Here is a 27,904-nt window from a genome sequence, read left to right on the forward strand (position 1 = left end):
TCCATTGCTTTAAAGTTTATTTACAAGACGTTCAATATCTGTAACAGCAGCATATAATAAAATCCATGATTCCAGAAGTGGTGCTTCCATGGTATTAAGGTCAGAATACTTGATCTACTGCTATTTCCTGAGATTCAAATATCTTGAAGTTTGCTGGGGGGGAAGGGAAAAAAATCAAGTTACCATAACTACATTGGTGCTTCTTGAAACTTAACTTCTTATCTTCTTTCTTTGGCCTTAATGCTTGCTTTTTAAAAGTTTGTAAAATAAGCACTAGCAACTTCAAAGGAGTTTGCCATACTAAGATATCTCTGTTCCTATGGTTACATAGAATTAAACCCTCGCATTTGATTAAAGTTACGTGAATATTCTAGATCCAAGATTAGTGCACTTGATGGGGACACAAAGAGCCCACTTCACACAGATTTGTAATGCTTTGTCCCAGGCCCTGAGGATTAAGTTCTGTTTAATGCAACAAAAAAAGGAACCCTTTACACTTCACACGGAAGGCTACCGAGATTGCCTCTGATCGCTGAGTCTTAATGCTTCCATATTTAATTCCCTTAAAACTCAGCTTGGCTGTCTTCCAGATGGCTGGGGTCGCTGAAAGTTTACTAGCTTAGTTATAAAGGAAAGGTCTTAAAAGCCATAGCTTGGTCTGAAAATCACAAATGTACCTGAGAGAATAACTGCCAGTTACGCAGAATAAGGTTTCAGGGTTGTGTTACAAATATGTGGGAAGGTGGGGGGAATATAAAATTTTGTAATGCCCACTCTTAACTGAGTGCACTAGCTAGGGTGTCACTGCTGCCTTTCAGCCTTAACTTTGTGGTAAGGATACAAAAAAAGCATACAGTCTTTTATATTCTAATATATCTTGTATCTACATTTTATATAGGCGATATTTTATATTCATCTTTTATAGCCTACATTCTGTGAATAAAAACATATGAATGAAAAACCCTCTTACTAAAAACGCTCATTGAGAATTCTACACAGATGTATTCACAAGGCAGACTGGTCCAAATTCATGTTGTTACCCAAGGGCAAGAGTTCCAAAACAGGAACTGAGATTTATTTGTTTCTATTTAACAAGGCTGTATTTACCACTTACCAGAACAAAACAAAAAAAAAGCCCCCAAGGCAGTTTAACAACAAAACAGTTAAAATACCAAAAACACCAACAGAAAACAAGTATTAAAAGCAGGTGACATGAAAGTTTAAAACAGACTTAAACCTGGTGAACAGCTAATGTACTCCTGTTAAACTGAAATGCTAGAATTATATGCCTAGGCAGGTGTGAAGGGATAATGAGCTGCTTGTGCGTAAAATCGTAGTCCCTCAGAGTTTGTTCAAGTCCACAAACCTCTGTCTGTGACGGAGCCCCTCAGACATGGCTCCTCTAGTCACTGGCAGATTCCGACAGTGGTTGCTTTCGGAATCGCTTCCAACATAAAAGCTCCTTAACGGAAACACGTCTTCTGGACTCTCTGCGTGACAGTTTCCGGCGAGGAGTGGGTGTCCCTACAGGAGGTCCTGAAACCTCCCCACTGTTTTCGCTGGAAGTGTCTCTGAGCCATCCCTCCTGCTCACTTCCCCTCAGCTCACCTCCTCTCCCCCTGCTGGTTCCCTCTTCAGCTGCTGAGTCTCTCCCAACCTGTGTGAGCCCTTCCACCTCCCTTCCTTCCGATGGCAGTTCCCTGACAGCAGGGCTTGCCGACACAAAGTTCTTAGCAGGCACCGAGAACAATTCACTGAAGGCACGTGCAAAATATTAATGGGCAGGAAGTTCTCAAAAATGGGTGGTGCAACACTAAAGGACCCGTTGCCTACAAAAGCAGGACAAGCATGACATGGCACTTGCAAAAGCACAAGTCCTGCAGAGCAAAATAGCAGAGAGGGCACATTTTTGGGTCATTTCCTTTTGGTATATAGAGGGGAGACAAGCTTCATAATTCCCTCCCTGGAAAGGTTTATCTGAATCTCAATCTTCCTTTGAATAGTATTAAAAACCCTTATATTCAGACACCTTGTTAGCCACTATGGTGCTATGGGGCTGAAATTCTTGGGTATGGATTTTTCCTTGCGAGTACAGTAACCCCACAACTCATGCAGGGGTTACATTCTGTGGAATGCACCAAAAGCCAAAATCTCATATAGTTAAGACACACTAGGTTCAATGGGGGGGCGGGGATTGCCAAAGCCTTCTTACCCAAACGTCCGTCCACTTCTTAATACGCACAAATTAAATGTGCCTAAGTTGCAGGCTCACTGTAGTCATGCTTTATATATTGAACAGTTTATTTTTATCCTAGTCAAACACCAAACTCTTTGTTCCACCAAACAAAGAATTTACAACAGCAGCCCAAATAACGGTGAAATTTGTATTGTAAAAGCAGGGAGGGTCAAAACATCTCTCACACTTACTATTTGATATGAAAAAACAAGACCTTACCTGTCCTCCACTGTTTTGTTAGATGGGTAGAATACTTTGAATGAAAAGCCACTTCTTGGGAAAGATCCCTGGAATGAGGGGGTAAGAAAGGATTTTAGTTTTCAAAGCTCATCATTTGGATTTCTTAAGAACTTCTGAAGGGCTGTAGCTCAGCGGTACATCATCTACTTTGCATGCAGAAGGTTCAGTCCTCTGCATCTCTATAAAGGCTTGGGAATATCCCATCTGAAACCTAGAGAGCCACTGATAGTCAACATGGACAACACAGACCAAATCTGACTCAATGTAAAACCAGCTTCCTGTGTTCTTGTCGCCACGGCAATAGAACCTTGATAAAATAGATTTGATGAGCAGGTAATGCCCCATGGCTTGGCTATCGCCTCACCTTGTCCCAGGAACTCTCTACACTTGGCTTTTGTTTTGAAACGCCAATTGCGTACCTGCCTGGATCTTTGCAAAAGGACCTAATTTAGATTCTGGAAAGGCAAAATCAGTAGCTTTCCCTGTAACACAAGGCATCTCAAATTTGTTCAGCTTTACGGGGACACCTCCAAGAGGCTGATCCATGCCACTCTTTTCAAAGACACATTTTTCTAGCACCAGACTAAAGTAGAATCTGAGGCTCCAAATTAACAAAACAGTGCGCTGCTTGCATAAGAGTAAGTACAGTGGTACCTCGCAAGACGAATGCCTCGCAAGACAAAAAACTCGCTAGATGAAAGGTTTTTCCGTTTTCGATTTGCCTCGCAAGACGAATTTCCCTATGGGCTTGTTTCGCAAGACAAAAACGTCTCGCAACTTTGTTTCCTTTGTCTAAAAACAAAGACATGTTTTGTTTATAAAGTTAATTTATTTTCCCTTCAATTTTTGAACTGCTCTTTACAGTATGTGTGACTTTAAAGAGCAGTTAATAAACTGTTGTTGTACCAAATTTGGCTTTGTTTGGACTTTTTTTGACCATAGGAACGCATTAATTGATTTTCAATGCATTCCTATGGGATTTCGTGATTCGCAAGACGAAAAATTCGCTAGACGGCAAAACTTGCGGAACGAATTAATTTCGTCTTGCGGGGCACCACTGTACTAGTCACCACCACCTGGCAGCATTTAATTTAAGAATAATAATGGAAGGAAGGAATGAAACTCAGGTACAATAACTTTCAGTTAACTTGCCATTTTTTTGTTTTGGAAAAACTAAATAAATGTTTAGTTCAGAATGAGCGGTGCTAAGTAGGAACAATGCCAACTAAGAGTGTGTACTAACAATACATTAAACACATTTTTTTTTCTTACTAGAGACTGTTTTTCATCATGCTTACAGAAGGAAGGAAAGGGTGGATAGAGAGATAGGATCTTACGGGATTTATGCAGAGGCAATCAGTGTTGGTCACAGTGAACGGGTCATATTTGTCAGCAAAGACAATGAGATCCGGCAGAGGGTAGATTCTCAATGTATAGTCATAAGCCCAGTAGACAGGACTAACATTAAGGGGCAATGGAGTCAGATGCCCTTGTGATAAAATAGTCTTTACAAACTGCAAGGCAAAGAACAAGGGCACACAAATTACTTTGGTTTCCATTTGAAAGCAAAACCCTGTTTTTCAAACTCCTATATAAATCACAAAACCATCTTCCTTTCCTGATGCTTAGCACATGTTAAAAAGAGCACTATATGCTTCATTTTGAGTTCTAAATCTGGTAAACTAAGTCAGAACTGAGACTCATTCAAATCTCTGCAGTCTTGTGCGGTGACTTGGGGAACACTAAGGTAAAGGTAAAGGGACCCCTGACCATTAGGTCCAGTCGTGGCCAACTCTGGGGTTGCGGCGCTCATCTCGCTTTATTGGCCGAGGGAGCCGGCATACAGCTTCCGGGTCATGTGGCCAGCATGACTAAGCTGCTTCTGGCGAACCAGAGCAGCGCACGGAAATGCTGTTTACCTTCCCGCCGGAGCGGTACCTATTTATCTACTTGCACTTTGACGTGCTTTCGAACTGCTAGGTTGGCAGGAGCAGGGACCGAGCAACAGGAGCTCACCCCGTCGCTGGGATTCAAACCACCGACCTTCTGATCGGCAAACCCTAGGCTCAGTGGTTTAGACCACAGTGCCACCCGTGTCCCTGGGGAACACTACTGTGGCCCAATGAAATTCCCATGCTACCAACAGCATCTGAAGTGATCTCTGAGGACCATGCTTTGGGGAAGCTATACTTTTCCAGAGCAGAGCAGCTGCAAGGCCTCTTGTATGGAAGATGAACCATTTGGAATCCCATTTAGTCATCATAATCCATCCACACATTCCATTAACTATATTAAAAAGTTTCTACAGAATATACAGAAGAAGATGGAATTTCAGCTCCTCTCTCTCTCTTTTCAATGAAGACTACTTCTCCCTCAGCAGAACTCTTGTATACGTGTCCCATATTATTTGCACAGAAATGCACTGGAACAGAAAAGAACTTCGGGTGTCTGAAGATTAAAATAAGGCAGCCACTTTAAACATACTGCATTCTTCAGGACACCCAAAGTTTCCCTTCTGCTCCTGCCCCGGCAGATTTGGGAGGGCATGCGGGGGGCAGCAGAGAAGGGAAGGTCTCATTGTTTGAGCAGAAATCTCCTTGCACAGTGTTGAATATCACCCAGAGTACAAGTGGGAGTCCACTCCGCTGGTAATCAGACACAAACGGCCTCAGTTCAGTATACCTGAAGGAGCATCTCGACCCCCATCGTTCTGCCCGGACGCTGAGGTCCAGCACCGAGGGCCTTCTGGCGGTTCCCTCACTGCGAGAAGCCAAGTTACAGTGAACCAGGCAGAGGGCCTTCTCGGTGGTGGCGCCCGCCCTGTGGAATGCCCTCCCATCAGATGTCAAAGAGATAAACAACTACCAGACTTTTAGAAGACATCTGAAGACACCCCTGTTCAGGGAAGTTTTAAATGTGTGACATTTTAATGTATTTTTAATCTTTGTTGGAAGCCGCCTACAGTGGCTGGGGAAACCCAGCCAGATTGGCGGGGTATAAATAAATAAATTATTATTATTATTAACATTATTAGATTGTTTTCTCTGGGTAAGATCCAAATGTGGCAGTCCACTTGCACAACCCATTTATTTAAAACGGCCCTGTGATCCTTGGATGAAGGGTAGTATAGGAGTTGAATAAAAAATAAAAGCAATGAAGAAATCTGCTTGCATATACTGTAAGGAGTTCAGTTTTCTCTTCTTCCCTCTCCAGCCCTCCCCATATCCTCCAAATCTGCTTCCTCCCCACCCTTCAGAGCAGGTGGAGGTGGGGGAGATGCAGAGGTAAGGAAAGGAATGAGAAGCAGGTGCCCGATCACATCACACTGGATCTCTTCCTCAATTTCTTACTCTATTACTAAAAATAACCATGGTAGAACAATAGTAACGACCTAACCAGCAGAAGATTATCCCCAAATGTTTCATGCTTTTTTTGCCTTACGTGATTAGAAATATCCAAGTTGCTGTTAGGAAAACGGACACAGTTCCGGCACATCTTGTTTACCAGGTCTTCTCTAAAGATTATTATTTCCTGAGTGCAGTACTGGACTCTGGAAGGAAGAAGCGCAATTTTATTTTTTCAGGGTGATTAAACAGGCATCCAGGACAGACCATCAGCAAGGCAGAAACACACACAGACTCCTCCCCGGATACCCAGAGTGTTATCCCTACACAAATATGTAGTATTATGTGTACTATTAATATGACACATATTAAAGCTCTCCATTTAAAAGATCTCTTTTAAATTGGGACATTTACCTGCAAGGGTTTGTAGTGAAGACTGAAAATGGCACCTGCTGTTTGAACTCTTCAGTAATGTTTTCAGGAAGTGGCGGCCTGAAATAAATTTGTGTGGTATGTATTAGAAATAAATGTGTCTATTCTCAAGGTTGGATGTTTGAATGAATCACCTTAATTGTCAAGTCACAAGCATACCTTGGCAAAATTGAGCCTGGGCCAGGGTCTTCAGAGCCAGGAACAAACACAAATCGACTGCTATAAATAGTTGAATACATATACTACATTTAACATAACTGATAGGTAAAAATCAAAGCATCAGTAAAGTAAATGGCAACATTACTCAAATACAACCAGAGTTTTAGAAGTGGATGGCAGGCCGCATAAACCTCCAGTTATGACAGGTGAATGAAAGGCTTTTTGGGGATTTTGTAGCTACCTAGGGATGCAGGTGGCGCTGTGGGTTAAACCCCAGAGCCTTGGACTTGCCGATCAGAAGGTTGGCGGTTCGAATCCCCGTGATGGGGTGAGCTCCCGTTGCTCGGACCCTGCTCCTGCCAACCTAGCAGTTTGAAAGCACGTTAAAGTGCAAGTAGATAAATAGGTACCGCTCCGGTGGGAAGGTAAATGGCATTTCCATGCGCTGGTTTGCCGGAAGCAGCTTAGTCATGCTTGGCCACATGACCCGGAAGCTGTACGCGTGCTCCCTCGGCCAATAAAGCAAGATGAGTGCCGCAACCCCAGAGTCGGCCACGACTGGCCATAATGGTCAGGGGTCCCCTTTACACTTTACCTAGGAGTTTCTAGCTAACAAAGGTACAGTCCCCATTGTCTCCCAAGACAGACAGGTTGCCAACAACAACAAAATATTTAAGTGTGGCTGAACAAAGGAGAATGAACTTTTTAGTAGCTGTTATCAAAATTCTGAATACAATACTTGGTGTGAATGGACCCAGGTTTTCTATCTTTCTTTAAGGGGGACTAAATTCTGCAGGGTGGAATGTTTTCTCTAACTGACAAATCTGAAGAACATCTTCTTCAGTAATATTTTTCACCAAGCAAATAAAAAAACAGCACATACCTCTTATGGATACTGGGGTATTCACAGATGATATTTGCAAGGGCTTTCAGTGAACCTAAAGGTACAACCATAAAAGCTTTCCTATGAAACTGCATAGTTATTCCTACATTTTCTCATCTTATCCACAGGTAACCAATATGCATCTTACATCGACAGCTGAACAACAGTTACGCAGAACACTTCTTATTTCCCCCCACCTTAAGTAACTAAACCAGTTGGTTATATTGTAAATGGCTTTGTGGAAGCTGTTTCTCACAGTGCCAAGATCACTAAGGCAAGTATTTTTATTACTGAACCTAAGCAAGTTTAAATTGAGATATCAATTATAGCTGGGCAAAACTGTAGTTCCATTTCAGCCACTTCTGGGTGAAAAGCCACACTGAGAACCCTAGTAAGGGGGGCGGGCTCTGCATATTCTAATAAACATGGTATTCTCTAGGATATGAGCCTGCTGCCATGGTGCCCTCCCGCTTCAATCACTATTGAAATGGGTAAACTCTTCTAACTGGGAGTGGCTGCCAAGACCACATAACACCGATCTTGAAAGACCTACATTGGCTCCCAGTCCGTTTCCGAGCACAATTCAAAGTGTTGGTGCTGACCTTTAAAGCCCTAAATGGCCTCAGTCCAGTATATCTGAAGGTGCATCTCCACCCCCATCGTTCAGCGCCGAGGGCCTTCTGGCAGTTCCCTCACTGCAAGATGTGAGGTTACAGGGAACCAGACAGAGGGCCTTCTCGGTAGTGGCGCCCGCCCTGTGGAACACCCTCCCTTCAGATGTCAAAGGAAAAAACACCTACCAGACTTTTAGAAGACATCTGAAGGCAGCCCTGTTTAGGGAAGCTTTTAATGTTTGATGCTTTACTGTATTTTAATATTCTGTTGGAAGCCGCCCAGAGTGGCTGGGGAAGCCCAACCAGATGGGCGGGGTATAAATAATAAATGATGATCATGATGATGATTACTACTACTACTATATTATAATGGAAACAGCTCAGTTGCCACCACATTCCACCAGCTTCATTCAAAGCATGTCAAGTTTGCACCAGTCATTTATTTATTTATTTATTTATTTATTTATTTTATTTTATTTTATTTTATTTTATTTTATTTTATTTTATTTTTTGATGGAACCCCTTATATGGGATTTTGTATATAAATTTTCCCTCGGTTCTTTTTGCTGGCCCATGTAGGACCAGCATGGATAGTTGGCCCTGGTGAATATTTGACGTTTTCTCCCCTTGTGATCTTGATTTATGGGCTACCACTAAAACGAGGCTGCATTTTAAGCTGTATTTTAAACAGTATTTTAACCTATATTTTAATCAACTGTTTGTTTGTTTTAAAAATGTTTTTACTGTATTTTGTATTTGGTGTCAGCCACCCTGAGCCCGGTCTTGGCCAGGGAGGGTGGGGTATAAATAAAATTATTATTATTATTATTATTATTATTATTATTATTATTATTATTATTAAAATTAGCCTTAGCCCTCCCATTCATGACAAATTCCCACCATGGATCTCTCTACAGAACGGTCTCTCAAATGTTTAAATAATACACAAACAGAAAAAACCACAAACTATTCACAATATGCAATACAGCAGCTGACTCCAAAGTACCTTTTAGCGACTGAATTTGGTTTTTTCCGTATGGGGCAGAGGAAAAGTTCCCACAGAAGAAGAAGCAAGTTGGCGGCATGGAGGAGTAACCTGGTTAGAGGAACAAGGAACGTCACTGACTTTTGGTTTGGTAGCACGCATCTTTTTTGTTTTTACATTTTGCTTCACATTTCAACCAAAACCTTTAAGCGATTGACAAATATGGGTCAACAGAGCTACCTGAAAACATAATACGCAGCTTCTCCAAAACTTCTGCTTGGTCCAGCCAAACGTCCGAAAGGAACACAAACATGGCGTCCTCGTTTTCTTCTTCCAGCTGTTTCAATTTCGCAGAAGATTTCACAGAGGTCGAAGAAGGCCCTCCAAAGAAGTTTGTGTTTCCATAATACGCCCTACAGCATGAACAGCAAATGCCAGAAGGCTCCATTTAATAATAATAAAAAATAATAACAATAATAATAATTTATTTATACCCCGCCCTTCCCGGTTCAGAAAACCGGGCTCAGGGCGGCAAACAACAAATTTAAAACACTTAATTAATGCAATAAAATACAGTATAAAACGTGAATAACAATAAATTCAGAATTCAAAAATCAATTTAGGGGGGAAATGCATCCAATAAACATTAGATGATCACCAGGGCTAGCTGGCTAAATTAGTCCTATTTGGGCCAGCGAGGAGACCAGGGGAGAATTAGCTGTGGGATCCCAGAGCGGGGAATCTTCATAAAAAGGGGAGGGGGAGGGAAGGAAGGGGAATAAAAAAATCAGGCTAAGTTCAAATTGAAAGCCAGGCGGAATAGCTCCGTCTTACAGGCCCTGGGGAAGGAAGTTAAGCTCATTCCTCTCCCAGATCACGTCCTCAGTTTGTCACTTGTTGGTTGCAAAGAGTTTGACTTTAAGTGAGGGTCTGTAGCTTCCAGCACAACATTGATGGCAGAAAGTGAGGAGGAATTAAAGAACCTTTTAATGAAGCTGAAAGAGGAAAGCGCAAAATAAGGTCTGAAGCTCAACATCAAAAAAACGAAGATCATGGCCACTGGGCCCATCACCTCCTGGCAAATAGAAGGGGAAGAAATGGAGGCAGTGAGAGAATTTACTTTCTTGGGCTCCATGATCACCGCAGATGGTGACAGCAGTCATGAAATTAAAAGACGCCTGCTTCTTGGGAGAAAACAATGACAAGCCTAGACAGCATCTTAAAAAGTAGAGACATCACCTTGCCAACAAAGGTCCGTATAGTTAAAGCTATGGTTTTCCCAGTAGTGATGTATGGAAGTGAGAGCTAGACCATAAAGAAGGCTGATCGCCAAAGAATTGATACTTTTGAATTTTCATGCTGGAGGAGACTCTTGAGAGTCCCATGGACTGCAAGAAGATCAAACCTCTCCACTCTGAAAGAAATCAGCCCTGAGTGCTCACTGGAAGGACAGATCCTGAAGCTGAGGCTCCAAGACTTTGGCCACCTCAGGAGAAGAGAAGACTCCCTGGAAAAGACTCTGATGTTGGGAAAGATGGAGGGGACAAGAAGGGGACGACAGAGGACGAGATGGTGGGACAGTGTTCTCGAAACTATGAGCGTGAGTTTGACCAAACTGCAGGAGGCAGCGGAAGACAGGAGTGCCTGGCGTGCTCTGGTCCAGGGGGTCACGAAGAGTCGGACACGACTAAACGACTAAACAACAGCAGCAAGCTTCCAGCACTGATCACTGACTCCCCAACCCAGCTCACTATGCCCCTCACCTGCATAAAGTTTCTGAAATGCAAATTTTTGCTGATAATAATCCACATTACAAAATCCATCCCAACATCAGTTCCTCAAGAGATTAAATAAACTGTATACTGTTACACCCAAGATTTTCCTTCAGAACAGTGGAGCAGAATGAAAATTAATAGTTTTATAGTTTTTTACCTAGTTGTTGTAGAAGGCTCCGTAGGGGGGAAGCCAAACGCATTGACGTGAAATATTTCATCTTCATACCAGCCTAGGAAATAAGATTAGCATGTTTTTTTTTCCAAATTCAAAAAAACCATGGTATGCTTTAAACTTATCACTCCCATTGATGCTACTTCCTCCACCAAAGACGCCAGGCTCTCTGAACATATTTTACATTATTTTTCTCCCAGGTTCTCAAATGTGTAAATGATACACGAACAGAAAAACCACAAGCTAATTGCCTACTGATTCATAAATGCGATAAAGGAGCTGATCCCTAAGTACCTTTTAGCAAGCAAATTTGGTTTTTTCCATATGGGACAGAGGAAAATTCCCACACAAGAACAAGCAAGTTGGAAGCATGGAGAATAACCTGGTTAGAGGAATGTCTTACTCAAGGAGGCCCACCTAGAGGTCTGCTTACGATCACTGCAGCGCCAGATAAAAACATTTCTGTTTTCCTGGATTTTGAAGAAAAGCTAGTGTATTTTATTTATTTATTTAGAGCCCTTAGATTTTACCATCTATTTAGATGGGAAATTTGTAGATCTTTTAGGACTGGTGTTATATGGTCCCGGAGGCAGCTCCCAGTCACCTGTCTAGGTGCCTTTGGCACCCAAGATAGATATTTTAGGACCCACCCTAATCTCTGGATTATAATCCATTTTAATCTTTAATATTGCATTTTTAAATTGTCATAACACACCCTGGGATCTCATGATGAAGGGCAGGTTAATAATATAATAAAGGTAAAGGGACCCCTGACCATTAGGTCCAGTCGTGACCGACTCTGGGGTTGCGGCGCTCATCTCGCTTTATTGGCCAAGGGATCCAGCGTACAGCTTCTGAGTCATGTGGCCAGCATGACTAAGCCGCTTCTGGCAAACCAGAGCAGCGCACAGAAACGCTGTTTACCTTCCCGCCAGAGTGGTACCTATTTATCTACTTGCACTTTGACGTGCTTTCGAACTGCTAGGTTGGCAGGAGCAGGGACTGAGCAACGGGAGCTCACCCCGTCCTGGGGATTCGAACTGCCAACCTTCTGATCGGCAAGTCCTAGGCTCTGGGGTTAACCTACAGCACCACCCACGTCCCCAATAATATAATAATTAATAATAATAACACATAAGTTGTTGATGCAGTCTGTATTCTGCTGGAGTGTATGGATTGTATACACAACTTCTATATGAATAGGTTCTGTTCAAAGCCTTAGAACAACACCTAGGCAGTGTCCTCTGGTACAATTCTCTTCTCTCCACCCACCCTTATTTGTTCAGATCCCTGGATTTATCATGCAAACAGAGCCAGTAGTTATATCAGCTGAACAAGTCTGACCTTACTGAGAAGAGTGAAGCTTGAGAAGAAGAAAAATGATCTGGCTTACCTTCTGTTAAAACAAAACATGACTCTGTGTATAAGCCACTGTGGAACTGGTACAAAACAGTTAAGGAAGATATTCTTGCTACGTAGGCAGCACTATAGAAATGATTCTAATTATTCTAATCAAAGCAAATGAACAGCTGTGGCTCAAAACACAGACTTTAGGCAAGGCTGTGAATATTCTTTGCACCTTCATTTCTGCACATGAAAGCCAACAGTCTAAATTATTCCATGTGTTGGTTAAAACAGAACAATAACATTTAGGCCTTCATACTGTTGCAAATTGGGAAGGGCCTGCAGAGAGCTCATATACAAAAATATTGGGGTTTTTTGTCAGCTGAGTAGCAAGTGCAGGATCAGAAAACTTCCATTTCTAGGTGAATCTCCAGGAAGACGGTTATGATGACTACAGCTGTGTGCGATCATGGCAAGTTGATAGTTAGAAAGACACAAAGACAGCTGTGTAAGCACTGTTGGGTGGGAAGAACTATGTTTTTAATTAAACCTTTCCAGCTGTTTGGCTGCAAAAGCAGCAACACTCAGTGTCTGGCCATTTGAAATAGAGGAGACGAGTGAGGACTAGGTACTGTTCAGGAATGAAATGCCCCAGTCCACAGGGTTAACAACTAGAAATCAACATGTGAAAAAAATGAAAAGGGAGTTGGAGAAAGGAAAACTTTGTAGCAGCTGGATGAGAAAAAAGAAAGCAAATTATTATTATTATTATTATTATTATTATTATTATTATACCCTATACAATGATTAAACTACAGGTAGGAAAAAAGAATTGGGGGGAAAAACAAGTAGAAAGTCCACAAAGAAATGCAAAAGGGGAAATATGAGTTTATCTCACTGTTCAGTCTCTTTTCTTACTTAGGATGCATGTAAAAGGATATTGCTTTACTAATGTCCAGCTGGACAACTCCTGTTGGATCTTCCAAGAAAAATTTCCCCTTAAAAATATGGATAAAATAAATTAGGGCCAAGCCATTCAGCTTCAAAACACTCCCCTTGAGGTCATGCAACTGTAAAAAATTTCCACTTCTGCTTATATTAGTTGAATATTTTGGACCATTCCCCTGGTCACATTTTAACACAAATCATGTGCATCGCCACCAGAACACTGAACAGCAAAGTCATCTAAAGAGCCGTTGCTGCGGCCCGGCTTACCTCTTTCAGCTGGGTTATCATCCCCAGAACGATAACTTCCTTAACTTTAGCAGAGTTCCCCAAGAGAGTTTCTATAGTTTTGAGCTACAATCAGAGACAAATAAATTTAATTAGTTAAGGCCTGCGTTTCCCAGATTCAAAAATTAGCTACACAGCCCTTAGAGCTACTTTACCCCCTTTGAATGTCAGTCCCTGGTGCCCTAATGCAAACGGCTTTCAGCGGTTTTTAAAGACTCCTTAGTTTGTCCTTAGTTTGCTCTTGTGGGATGCGGGTGGCGCCGTGGTCTAAACCACAGAGCCTAGGACTTGCTGATCATAAGGTCAGCGGTTCGAATCCCTGCCACGGTGTGAGCTCCCGTTGCTCGGTCCCTGCTCCTGCCCACCAAGCAGTTCGAAAGCACGAAGTGCAAATAGATAAATAGGTACCGCTCCGGCGGGAAGGTAAATGGCGTTTCCGTGCGCTGCTCTGGTTCGCCAGAAGCGGCTTAGTCCTGCTGGCCACATGACCCGGAAGCTGTACACCGGCTTCCTCGGCCGATAACGCGAGATGAGCGCTGCAACCCCAGAGTCGGCCACGACTGGACCTAATAGTCAGGGTTCCCTTTACCTTTACCTTTAGTTTGCTCTCAGGAAAAATGGGAGCTGCTGTTTGAGAAACGCATGCTCAAAGTCTCCAAAAGGCCTTTGTGTTGCAAGGTGCAGGATATAAATTCTGTAAATATTGAAGTAAGTAAGTAAATGAAAACATCTTAAATTTTACCTGGAATTTACTTCTGCTTTCCTCTGCAGGTGCGCCAATAGCAGATGGTGTGAACAGTTCGTGCCTATGCGTTCTCTGCACAGTGGGAAACACAAGCCAGGTAGCAAGGGAAAGCACCATGCAGTTAGGGTTAAAACATTTCCCCCCTTGCAATGATGCCCTCAAGCTGTTATCCCACATTAACCACGGTCCTAGCCTACTATGGTTGGGATATGTGCTTTACAAGCTTGGTGGTAAAACAAAACGATGTTCCACAGCTACAAAATTAATTATTTGGAAGGAAACTGCAGTTGCTTGCTTAACATATACTGTATTTTTTGCTCTGTAAGACTCACTTTTTCCCTCCTAAAAAGTAAGGGGAAATGTGTGTGCGTCTTATGGAGCGAATGCAGGCTGTGCAGCTATCCCAGAAGCCAGAACAGCAAAAGGGATCACTGCTTTCGCTAAGCAGCGATCCCTCTTGCTGTTCTGGCTTCTGGGATTCAGAATATTATTTTTTCTTGTTTTCCTACTCCAAAAACTAGGAGCGTCTTGTGGTCTGGTGCGTCTTATAGAGCAAAAAATACAATAATCAACTCATGGAATTCGCTGCCACAGCATGTGGTGGCAGCCACTATTACAAATACAGTGGTACCTCGGGATGCCAACGGGATCCATCCCGGAGCCCCGTTCGCATCCTGAACAGAACGTAAGACACGACTGGGAATCTGTGTGTGCGCGGGTCATGTTTCGCCGCTTCCGCGCATGATGTCATTTTTACCGTCTGCGCATGCGCGAGCGGCGAAACCCGGAGTGCAACCCGAAAATACTTATCCTGAAGCGTATTTATCCCGAGGTATGACTGTAATTTTAAGATGGGAATAAGCCAAATTCGTGAAGGAAGAGGAAACTATCAGCAGCTGTCAGCCATAGCAGCTAAGTGGAACCTCCTTGTCCACGGGGAAGTATAGCATCTAGATCAAGGGAAGTAATAGTGCCACTGTATTCTGCTCTGGTCAGACCTCACCTGGAGTACTGTGTCCAGTTCTGGGCACCACAATTCAAGAAGGACACTGACAAACTGGAACGTGTCCAGAGGAGGGCAACCAAAATGGTCAAAGGCCTGGAAACGATGCCTTATGAGGAACGGCTAAGGGAGCTGGGCATGTTTAGCCTGGAGAAGAGGAGGTTAAGGGGTGATATGATAGCCATGTTCAAATATAGAAAAGGATGTCACATAGAGGAGGGAGAAAGGTTGTTTTCTGCTGCTCCAGAGAAGCGGACACGGAGCAATGGATCCAAACTACAAGAAAGAAGATTCCACCTAAACATTAGGAAGAACTTCCTGGCAGTAAGAGCTGTTTGACAGTGGAATTTGCTGCCAAGGAGTGTGGTGGAGTCTCCTGCTTTGGAGGTCTTTAAGCAGAGGCTTGACAACCATATGTCAGGAGTGCTCTGATGGTGTTTCCTGCTTGGCAGGGGGTTGGACTCGATGGCCCTTGTGGTCTCTTCCAACTCTATGATTCTATGATTCTATGATACCTTGCAAAATCAGTTGCTGGAGGGCAAACAGCACAGAAAGGCTACTGCTCTCAAGTCCTTCTGGGGGCATTGGGAGCACCTGAGCGGCCACTGTGGACATAGGATGCTAGGCTACATAGGTCCTTGGGTCCGATTCAGCAGCACCCTTGTCATGTACTTATGGCATTAATATGTATCTGATGGAGTATTTCCTCCCTTTACCTTACCTGCTGCAAGATGATGTAGCGCTCACGAAACAGTTCTGCTTTATCCCTGGCAGAGCCAAATAAATTTGGAGCCGAATGGCCGGTCATTGAGAGGCTGAAATCAATTTTTACAGAGACTTGTGTAAAGGTGGATTTTAAGCGAGCACAAAAAGTGTGCGCTAATAATAATACGGGACCGCCTCTCCTGGTCTGCCCCGCGGAGGACCTTCAGGTCCACAAATGACAACATTTTGGAGGTCCCAAGTCGCAAGGTGGTTAGGTTGGTCTCAACCAGTGGCGTAGCGTGGGTTGTCATCACCCGGGGCAAGGCAAGTAATTTGCGCCCCCTAACCCGTGGATTTTAGCACTGCGAGTGCGAGCGCCCCCCCCCCCAGATGTTGCGCCCGGTGCGGCCAGCCCCCCCTGCACCCCCCACGCTACGCCACTGGTCTCAACTATGGCCAGGGCCTTTTCAGTACTGGCCCCGACTTGGTGGAATGCTCTGTCCCAAGAGACCAGGGCCCTGCGGGACTTGACATCTTTCCAAAGGGCCTGCAAGACAGAGCTGTTCCGCCTGGCCTTTGGTTTGGACTCAGTCTGACCCTTATCCCTCCCTCCCCTTATGGTCTTGATCTATCGGCTACTTTTAAAACGAGACTGCATTTTAAATTGTATTTTAACCCGTGTTTTAAATTGGGTTTTATTCTTTTCTTTTCTCTCCCCCCCCATTATGTTTTTATTGTAATTTTACTGGTGTCAGCCACCCTGAGCCCGGCTCTGGCAGGGGAGGGCGGGGCATAAATAAAAAAATATTTATTTATTTATTATTAATAATAGTAGTAGTAATAATAATACCCTGCCCATCTGGCTTCCCCAGCTGCTCTGAGCGGTTTACACAATATATAAAACATAATAAAGTATCAAACATTAAAAACTTCCCGATACAGAGCTTCCTTCAGATGTCTTTTAAAAGTTGTATAGTTCTTTACAGTGGTACCTCGCAAGACGAATGCCTCGCAAGACAAAAAACTCGCTAGACGAAAGGTTTTTCCGTTTTTGAGTTGCCTCGCAAGACGAATTTCCCTATGGGCTTGCTTCGCAAGACGAAAACGTCTTGCGACTTTGTTTCCTTTTACTTAAAACTGTTAAAACAAAGGGTGCTTAGCTTGAACAGCTACAGTTGCGACTTGACTTCAAGGAGCAACTGTTAGCACGTGGTTTTGCAGCCTTTTCTCAGACTTTGCTCACTTTTGAAGCTTTTCCAAAACTTTTCCAGAACTTCTCTTGCATCCATTTGGTAAGTTAAACTTTTAAAACTTTTTGGGGGGGTTTTGGATTTTGGGTTGGGGTGTTTGGGATTCAAGGACTTGGTGTTGTGGGGGGGGGGGTTTGCGATAATCTGGGAGCTTGTGGGCCTTTTTTGGGAATTTTTATGATTTTCTGTGACCATCGGGCCAGTTTGTTTTTTTTCAATTTTTTTTCCTGAGTTTGAATTTCTGAGTGCTGGCTGGCTGGGGGAACAGCTGGAGAGGTTTCTGCAGGAATCTGGGAGCTTGTGGGGCTGTTTTGGGAATTTTTATGATTTTCTGTGACCATTGGGCCACTCTGCTGTTTTTTTAAAAAAATCTGGATTTGAATTTCTGTGTGGTGGGTGGCTGGGGGAACAGTTGAGGAGGGGGTTCTTCAGCAAGAAGCAAAGAGTGGAAGAGGAGCCTTCTTCGAGTGGTCCCCCAGAGTCTTAGAAAATGTACTGTACACTTTGTTGATTTTTAAATGTTTTTCTGTCATGTCTATAAAGTTAATTTATTTTCCCTTCAATTTTTGAACTGTTCTTTACAGTATGTGTGACTTTAAAGAGCAGTTAATAAACTCTTGTTGTACCAAATTTGGCTTTGTTTGGACTTTTTTTGACCATAGGAACGCATTAATTGATTTTCAATGCATTCCTATGGGATTTCGTGATTCGCAAGACGAAAAATTCGCTAGACGACAAAACTTGCGGAATGAATTAATTTCGTCTTGCGGGGCACCACTGTATTCCCTTAACATCTGAAGGGTGTTCTACAGGGAGGGCGCCACTACCGAGAAGGCCTTCTGCCTGGTTCCCTGTAACTTCACTTCTCGCAGTAAGGGAACCAGCAGAAGACCTTGGAGATGGACCTCAGTGTCCAGGCTAGATGACGGGGGTGAAGACGCTTCTTCAGGTATACTTGGCCGAGGCCGTTTAGGGCTTTAAAGGTCAACACCAACACTTTGAATTGTGCTCGGAAACACACTGGCAGCCAATGAAGATCCTTTAGGACCGGAAATATATGGTCTCGGCGGCCGCTCCCAGTCACCAGTCTAGCTGCCGCATTTTGGATTAGTTGTAGTTTCCAGGTCACCTTCAAAGGTAGCCCCACGTAGAGCGCATTGCAGTAGTCCAAGCAGGAGATAACCAGAGCATGCACCACTCTGGCGAGACAGTCTGTGGGCAGGGAGGGTCTCAGCTGGTGTACCAGGTGGAGCTGGTAGACAGCTGCCCTAGACATAGAATTGACCTGCGCCTCCGTGCTAAAATAGGGAACTAGGAAACCTTTGCATATTGTAAGTCAAACCTGGTCTGAGGAAATGGGGAAACTTTGGGATTGTTGGGATGCCAGCTCTTCCGAAACTGCAAAGCAAGAACTTACGGGAGAAACTTCTTTCTTTCAGAATTGTAAACGTATCTGGGGATATCAAATGCTCCAATAATGTTGAAAATATGTTCCCTGGGGGTTAAAACAAAGACATACACAGTAAGGCACATACATATGAATGCATTTTAAAGGGGGGGGTCACTTTTAAAACAATTTGATTCATTATCCTACTGTATCTTATTCATGTGTTTTCACATTTACAAGAAAATCACTTTACATTTGCTTGAACAGCGAGAATAGTTACTTTGATTTTCAATTTATTCTAGCAGACGCAAATAAACGGCTTCCCTCGGGGTTCAAACACTCCCCTGGCACAGCTCAAGGAGTTCAGAAGCTTATGCTTTTGATTAACCAGTTTGTTGCGTCCTAAGAACATCAAAAAAGCCCTGTTGCATGAGAGCAAAGGCCTATTTTCTCACAGTAGCAAACCATCTGCCTATATACGAAGCACACAAACTGAATTATTAGCACAACAGCGCTCTCTGATTCCCAGCAAGTGACCAGGAGCATGCCACCGCTGAGGCAATACAGTGGTACCTCTGGTTGCAAACAGGATCCGTTCCGGAGGCCCGCTCGCAACATGAAAAGAACGCAACCCGCAGTGGCGCACGGGTTGTGATTCACCGCTTCTGCGCATGTCATTTTGCGAGTCTGCGCATGCGCGAGCGGCAAAACCCGGAAGTAACCCTTTCCAGTACACCCGGGGCGCCGTGGGACGTAACCTGAAAGAACCTAACATGTAGCAGACGTAACATGAGGTTTGACTGTACCAGGGGTCTGCAACCCGCGGCTCCGGAGCCGCATGTGGCTCTTTTACACCTTTGCCGCGGCTCCGGGGTGGATACTAGCGAGGGGAGGAGGCGCATTGTGCGCCCCGACACTCCCCACTGTGGCGGGCACTGTACTGGCTGTGACATCGCATGGGGGTGGTGCGTGCGTTAGTCACGCACCGTCCCGACGTCACCTTCCCACTCGCCCGCCCGCTACATTGTAAGTGGCATGTACGCTGGTCACTGCATTGAAAGGGGGCATGTACGCTGGTCACTGTTTTGAAGGGGAGTGAAGAATACACACACAAAAAAAAGGTAACTTGTTAATTTAACGTTTATTTCTATGAGGAGGAGTAATTCTGAGGGGTCAAACAAAGAAATAATAAAAAAGTGAGAAAAAAGTTATTTTTATAATGACGAGTTTTGTGGCTCCCAGTTTTTTTCCCCTTTGGAAACGGGTCCAAGTGGCTCTTTTTGTCTTAAAGGTTGCAGACCCCTGGACTGTACAGCCACCCTGACTAGTAGCCATTGATAGCAGTATCCTCCATGAATTTGTCTAAGACTCCTTTAAAGCCGTTCAGGTGGATTACCACTACTGTCTCCTATGGCAGCAAGTTCTATAGTTTAAGTGTGCATTGCATGAAGAAGGACTTTCTTTTTCTCCTTCCTAAATTTCCAAACATTCATCTTCTTTGGATATCCCCCTGGTTGCAGTGTGATGACTGACAGAGGGGATGTTTAGTTGTCCACTCCTGGACAAACTGTGATTTATCTTACTGATGGTTAGTGAAACTAAGCCACGGTTTATGAAGATGGCTTGCTTTCGCTAACCACAGCTAAATGAGCCATAGTTTATGGTTCAGATTACAAGCTTAGTGCTCTCCTACCTGCCCTCGTATCGATTTTACACGCAAGTAGAACATCTGAATAGGACTTTAAGTCAAAGAGCATTCCAGACTTACTGGGCTGTATTCAACTGAGTCAGAGGTAGAATCTGCACACATATAAAAACTGTCCTGAAAATGCTTTTTTCAAAAGTGTTTTTAAAAATACATTGAATTTTCCTTAAGGCTCATCATCGCGATCTAGTGCCACCTTGTATACTGCACTTAAAACACACTTAAAACTTTTTTGTTTGCGGCTGTATAGCTGAGTCCTCTATCTCATTTAAATAACTGACAGTCAAGTTTATGGATTTTAAAAAAATATATATTCTTTTTTATTATTATTTGCTTTTCTGTATAATCATACCATCAATGCATACTGTGTTACAGTCAAGCACAAGGTAATAAGAAAAGAAAAATAACTTAAATATAACACGTATGTATATGAGCAATAATCGCAACATAACTTATTCCTCCACTCTTATATACACTGACATTAACTCCCCTTTCACTCTTTCCCTGGTTTTCTATCTGGTATCTTTCCAAATTGCATTTTCTTACTCTATTAAATTGTTTCCATTGCCATACACTATCCCACTTTGTCACGTCTACTGCTGAGTATTTATACAGCCTGTTGCACTTATTTTCTTGTTATAGTATTTTTCCATATAACCTATATATATTGTCAAATCTTCTTATAGTTTCTTATTGTCCTTATTTCCTCATCTGTTTGTCATGCTGGCGAGTTCTAAATAATCTAATATTTTAAGATGCCATTCTTTCCGTGATGGTACCACATCTGTTCTCCACGTTTGTGCTACCAGAGTTCGGGCCGCTGTAGTCACAAACATTCATAATGTAGTGGGATTTCTGTTGTTATTATTCCCAGAAGGAAAGCTTCTGGGTTGTTAGGAAGCGTTCTTTTAAACATTTTCTTCCCAATGCTATCAGCTAATGATCTCTGGTAAAAGCCACACAGTGCCCTAGACATGTCATTTTAATGTAAGAACAAGATTACAATTGCTCAGAGTCTAAATAAGGGGCTAGTGTTAATGAGTTTCAAATCTGAAATATCAGCAGGGAGGGCTACAAATGGCAATTAACTGAATTTGATGGCAGAAATGTTCCCAGTGGTTTGTTTACTCCTCTATGTGAATTGATGCCGACTTACATGGTCTCATCTAGGGACTGGCTGCACTCCTGGACTGCTGCTTCCACCATGGCTCTTTCAATCATATTACATGTCACTGAAGAGAACAATTCAAAAGATTAAAATGGTTTACAGATTGTTCTTTGCTGAAAGAAAATTATATGAAGATGATGTATAGATGGTATATGACACCAGTGCAGTTAGGAAAAATGTATAAAACTAGCTCAAATATGTGTTGGAAGTGTAAGGAAAAGGAGGGGACATTTTACCATATGTGATGGGATTGTAATGAAATTTTTAAAAAATTGGGAAATGATATACAGTGGTACCTCGGGTTAAGTACTTAATTCATTCCGGAGGTCCGTTCTTAACCTGAAACTGTTCTTAACTTGAAGCACCACTTTAGCTAATGGGGCCTCCGGCTGCTGCTGTGCCACCGGAGCACAATTTCTGTTCTCATCCTGAAGCAAAGTACTTAACCCGAGGTACTATTTCTGGGTTAGCGGAGTCTGTAACCTGAAACGTATGTAATCTGAGGTACCACTGTACAATGAATTGAAGAAAATATTCCATCTAACATTTGCTTAAAAACCTGAAGCATTTTTGTTAGGGATTGTAGGAAAAGACCTGCCAAAGAAGTTGAAAAATATCTTCATGTCTGTGACAACGGTGGCCAGAGTCTTAATAGCACAAGGATGGAAGACTGAGGAAACTCCGATGAAAGAAGTATGGCAAGAGAAACTGATGGACTATGCAGAATTGGCAAAATTGACACATAAACTACGGGGCAAGGATAACTGTGACTTTAAAGATGAATGGGAACCTTTTACAAAGTATCTAAAGATCCAACAAAGCGAATTGGACTCCTTGGCAGGCTTTGAATAAACACTCACAAATTATTGATAATAACCAGTTGGATAAATTAGGGATTTATACAGTTTTGTAACATGCAGAGAATAGCATTTATAGAGAAACCAGAGATTGGAACTGAGGGAAGTCGGGGGGGCTGTTTTGTGGGGGGGGGATTAAGGAGTATATGTTTTAAGATAATATGTTTTGTTTAAATTCCTAATTTTTTTTAAAAAAAAGATTAAAATGGTAGCCTATGCATCTGCAGGCTACAGAAGTATTTCACAAAGCATTTTAAAATACCGTATTTTTCGCTCTATAGGACGCACTTTTTCCCATCCAAAAATTAAGGGGAAATGTGTGTGCAACCTATGGAGCGAATGCAGACTCCTTGGCTTCAGCGACAGCAACGCGAAGCCTCCAAAGCGCAAAGGGACCACTTCGCAGAAGGGGCGCTGAGCAGAGATATTTTTTTTTCTTGTTCTCCCCCTCTAAAACAAGGTGCGTCCTATGGTTGGCGGCGTCCTATAGAGCGAAAAATACGGTACCTTTGCTTCAAGAGAAATCATAATAGAATTGCAATCTTATTAGCAATGAGAAGCTAACTGGAACATAATGCTCTATTTGCTGGTTGCACATGCAGCCTTCTGACCCAAAGTTCTGCCCCTGCCATCTATTGTGCCAATTATTAGATCCATAGAACTTTAACACATTTGATTATCATGAGCATCACATCCACATAAGGACGCCACAAAACTCATAAGAATCCAACTTTCTTTTCTCTTCAAAGCATTTAAGATGACCAAAACTCTACTTACAAGGCTGCTTTTCAACAGCATCAATTATATTTTCTATCATGTCTTCAAGCTCTGCTTCATTAACTGTCTGAAGAGCTTCTGTGAGATACTTGGTAGCTTCTCTGATTAAAGAACAAAGAACAAAATTAGTCAAGATGTGGTTGAAACAATCATAATAATGCTCAAGACGATGGCAAACAGATGTGAACCTGATCACGAGAACGGCCCCCATTGAATCATTAGTTTGTCAGCTAAAATACAGTCATACCTTGGTTCTTGAATGTAATCCGTTCCGGAAGTCCGTTCGACTTCCGAAAGCGTTCAAAAACCAAGGCGCAGCTTCCGATTGGCTGCGGGAGCTTCCTGCACTCAACTGGAAGCTGCGGAAGTCGCGTCGGACGTTGGGCTTCCAAAAAAGTTCGTAAACCAGAAAGCTCACTTCCGGGTTTGCAGTATTCGGGAACCAAAATGTACAAGTACCAAGGTGTTCGGGAACCAAGGTACGACTGTATATTGCTAATTTCAGCAGAGGGAGGGGACCTGCAGGCAGGGCCAGATTTAGGTTTGATGAGGCCCTAAGCTACTAAAGGTAATGGGGCCCTTTATATGTCCAGCTGTCAACAACAAATTGTCGCTGCTTTTTGTGTTGAGTATATGCTATATGGTCATTTATGGACCTAATAGGTATCTAAAGTGGAAGACAGGAGTGCCTGGCGTGCTCTGGTCCATGGGGTCACCAAGAGTCAGACACGACTAAACGGCTAAACAACAACAAGGTTTCTAAAGCCATTTACACATAACAAAATATGTACTTTATCAAAGGAATTGTTGAACTGAAATTCAATTTAGAAGTATATTAACAGTGAAATACAATTAAGTATATTAATAGTGAGATTTTTATTAAGCTCCAAGTTAAAGTGATTTTTTATTCATAACAAACACTTTGGCATTTGGCAATAATCTAGTCTCTAGAAACTTGCTATAACATGAAATAATAATTGTAGGTTTTATTTGTTTTTTTATCTTATATTTTGGAAATGTACATCCGGGTTTGGTTTTTTCCTTTAATTTTTTGGGGGGCTATAGCTATAGCTAGTTTAGCTTATACGTAAACCTGGCACTGCCTGGGGGTGCCCAAGGAAGGGCTTTGTGGGAGCATGTGCATGTGTGACCTGATTTGGAGCGAGAATTCTTCCAGAGACTTCATTCAGCTGCTTTGCCAAGTAGTCATCGGCTGGACCTCTCTCCTCCGTCCTGAATTTGCCTAGCTCAGGCATCCCCAAACTCTGTCCTGCTGTCACTGACATATCTAGCTTATTATCAGGGGAAACCATTTTATGAGCCCTCTCCAAACCCAATGCTTTCTGGGAGGGAGCAGTTTTGCTAGAGTGTCTAAGGAAGATGCCAGGATTGGTGGCAGCGGGTGGGGGCTCCTTCACAACTGACAAGTCTAGCTTGTCATCAGAAGGAATGATTGTCATGAATCCTTTGGAGCAGCCATAGGCAAACTTGACCCTCCAGATGTTTTTGGACTACAACTCCCATCATACTTAGCTAACAGGACCAGTGGTCAGGGATGATGGGAATTGTAGTCTCAAAACATCTGGAGGGCCGAGTTTGCCTATGCTTGCCCTTGGCCATGGGGTGGAGTCCCACAACATCTGGAAGAAATAAAAATAAAATAAAAAATTGTCCAGTAGCACCTTATAGACCAGGCACCCCCAAACTCGGCCCTCCAGATGTTTTGGGACTACAACGCCCATCATCCCTAGCTAACAGGACCAGTGGTCAGGGATGATGGGAATTGTAGTCCCAAAACATCTGGAGGGCCGAGTTTGGGGGTGCCAGGTTTAATTCTTTTTTTCTAAAAGCTTTCTAACCTAGTATGTAGAAACTTTTCTCACATCTTGCAGCACCGAATTTCCCACGGTCCTTGCGACCTGCGGCTGATGGCAGCCCTTCCAGATGTTAGATTAAGGTAGGTAGCCATGTTGGTCTGATGCAGTCAAAATAAAAATAATAATTAAAAAATTGTCCAGTGGCACCTTATAGACCAACTAAGTTTGTTCTGGTATAGGCTTTCGTGTGCATGCACGATTTTAATGTTTTTTGCTTTTAATGTTTGATCCATTACTGTATTTTAATATTTTGTTGGAAGCCGCCCAGAGTGGATGGGGAAGCCCAGCCAGATGGGTGGGGTATTATTAATAATAATAATAATAATAAGTATTATTATTGTTATCATTATTATTATTATATAGTTGGTCTATAAGGTGCTACTGGCCCATTTTTTTATTTCTCCCAGATGTTGTGGGACTCCACCCTCATCAGCTCACATGGCCAAGGGCAAGCATAGGCAAACTCAGCCCTCCAGATGTTCTGAGACTACAATTCCCATCATCCCTGACCATTCCTCCTATTAGCTAGGGATGATGGGAGTTGTAGTCCCAAAACATCTGGAGGGCCGAGTTTGGGGATGCCTGAACAGTCATATTTACTTGAAGCAATTCTAAATCATTAAAAAACACACCTCTATAATAGATGCAGATCTTGGAAATGCATATGCTTTATTTCTGCACCTGACAATGCTCACTTCCCTTTTATTTTTATTATTTACATTTAATTATTTCAGATGATGACGATGCGTCTGCCACATCCAGCCCAGCAAGCATCCGCAGACGAATTAAGACCCCGACATGGACTTTGGACATGCCTGGTCATTAAAAAAAAACCCTCTCTATAATATATGTATTTCAATCAAATCTGGAGGACCGAGATTGGCTCCGTGTGAGCCGCCCCAGCTTTCGACGTTGCCTGTCCATTTCACACGAGGAGACGACCCCAAGTCCTCAGATATGGCGAAAAAAGCTCCATTCGTTGCACATCCCCTTTCTCATCTCTTTGTCAGCCACCTGAGGAGCCACAGGGGGGAGGCGGCGCCCGCGCGCGCCTGGGGCTGCGTTCACACGTACACGTGTACACCCACCCCTTCATGGGTTGGGGGGGGGCAGCGTCTGGCTTCCCACCCCGGGGTGTTTCTGCCCCCTTCTTTGCCTGCTACTCACGCGCGGAGCAGCAAGCCGTGCATCTTGAAGGCGGCGCCCACTTTGCCCCTCAGCTTCTCCGCCGCCATCTTGGGCGCTTTTTCCCGCCAAGGCCGGGGCCGCCGCCTCCTCGTCCCTCGTCAGCCCGGCCCCTTCGCGAGGAGGGAAGGCCCGACGCGGCGCCGCCTGCCTCCGCTTCCTTCACCCCGAAGGCGCCTCTGCGGGGCAGACGCATCGCCATCATCCGAAATAATTAAATGTAAATAATAAAAATAAAATAAATATATAAAATAAATATAATATAATAAATATAAATAATATAAATATAATATAAATATAATATAAATATAATATACTATATATAATAAATATATAATATACTATATATAATATATATATAATATAATATATATATAATATAATATATATATAATATAAATATAATATAAATATAAATAAATAAATATAAAATAAAAATAATAAAATAAATAATAATAATAATAAAAATAAAAGGGAAGTCAGCATCGTCCGGTGCAAAAAATATGTGCATTTCCAAGATCTGCATCTGTTGTTGTTGCTGCTGAGTCCTTTAGTCGATTCCTTTCATTGCAAGGGGGGGTTAGACTAGATGACCCTGGGGGGACCCCTTTCTACTTTACAATTCTATGATTCTCTGAACGAGCAGCACACAAGTCATGGATGCTTTCGTTGGGACTTCTGCATTGCAGGGGGTTGGACTAGATGGAGAGCAGCTATCAATCAGTGTAGACCAGGCATGTCCAAAGTCCATTTCAGGGTCTTAATTCGGCCCCCAAAACCCATTTTTACCCGGCCCCTGTGGCTTTCTAAAATAATAATAATAATAATAATAAATTTTATTTATACCCTGCCCTCCCCAGGCAAGACCGGGCTCAGGGCGACTAACAAACAATTACAAAAACGAGTTGATTGAAATACAACTTAAAGAACAAGATTAAAATATTAAAATATTAAAATGCAGCCTCATCACAGGAGGAGAAAGGAAAAAAGAAAGAGGGAGAGAGGATCAAACAATTTTGGGGTAGAATTGTATTAAAAAGCTCAGCAACTTACAACTTCAGTCCTAAAAAAAAGCTTAATAACTTTGGTCGGCCCTCACGCATATTCACTTCACCAAATCTGACCCTCTTTATGAAGATTTAATGATGTTAATGTTTAAGTTAAGTTTTATAAGAACTGATTTGTAAAACCGTTAAAAGGATATGCAATGAAGTTCAACCAAGGTGATGCGAGGAAGTCACTTAACAATGTTAATAAGTGTAATTTTTAATAAGGCTATGATTTATGTTTGTTTGTCTTATGTGTGTGTTTGTTTATAATAATGTGAAAACCAATAATTTTTTTTTGAAAAAATAAGTGAATCTGACTGAAAAAAGTTTGGGCACCCCTGGTGCAGACAATACTGAACTAGACACAACAATGGCCTGGCTATGCTACTGTAAAGCATGGGAGTCAAATAATGCTGCTGGGAATGTACCAGCTCTCTCTGGCCTATGGCAGCTCTAAAACACTAAATGTAATTTAATGTTTTATAACTGGTAAGAAGTGACAGCCAGTAGCGTGACACAGTGCTTACTCACAAGTAGATCCAATGCAGAAATGACCTCCACCTTGCTGTTTTTAATTCAGCTCACAAACTCGTGTTAAGCTTATAGTCAGTTTAGTTTGAACTTCTTTTTCTAGCATTTGAAATGTGGGAATACAGTAAATGGACAAAAGTACAAAGATTCACAAAATGTTTAGGGGTATGGGCAGGGCTAGATTTAGGTTTGATGAGGCCCTCAGCTACTGAAGGTAATAGGGCCCTTAATATGTCCAGCTGTCCTTT

The 27,904-nt window shown here is 42.7% G+C and overlaps 1 protein-coding gene and 1 long non-coding RNA gene across 2 annotated transcripts; one reads left to right on the top strand and one right to left on the bottom strand.

The window, feature by feature from the left end:
* Positions 1 to 26,215, bottom strand: POLE2 (DNA polymerase epsilon 2, accessory subunit). The gene is made up of 19 exons (XM_083515311.1): positions 26,059 to 26,215; positions 23,015 to 23,115; positions 21,369 to 21,444; positions 18,538 to 18,615; positions 15,887 to 15,980; positions 14,160 to 14,234; positions 13,400 to 13,483; positions 13,126 to 13,182; positions 12,234 to 12,282; positions 10,826 to 10,898; positions 9,134 to 9,306; positions 8,915 to 9,004; positions 7,295 to 7,349; positions 6,412 to 6,471; positions 6,235 to 6,312; positions 5,918 to 6,026; positions 3,814 to 3,990; positions 2,456 to 2,523; positions 1 to 153 (listed from the first exon to the last, which is right to left on the bottom strand). The coding sequence occupies exons 1-19, from the start codon at positions 26,124 to 26,126 to the stop codon at positions 135 to 137; spliced, it is 1,584 nt and encodes a 527-aa protein (XP_083371437.1). The 5' UTR covers positions 26,127 to 26,215; the 3' UTR covers positions 1 to 134.
* LOC310712936 lies at positions 162 to 2,236 on the top strand. Its single transcript, XR_014529018.1, has 3 exons — positions 162 to 798; positions 850 to 1,297; positions 1,711 to 2,236. It is a non-coding gene; the product is annotated as an uncharacterized lncRNA (long non-coding RNA).
* Positions 26,216 to 27,904: the final 1,689 nt, after the last annotated feature.

The sequence above is a fragment of the Podarcis liolepis genome (assembly GCF_965112155.1).
Source record: "Podarcis liolepis genome assembly, chromosome: 1".
NCBI lineage: Eukaryota > Metazoa > Chordata > Lepidosauria > Squamata > Lacertidae > Podarcis > Podarcis liolepis.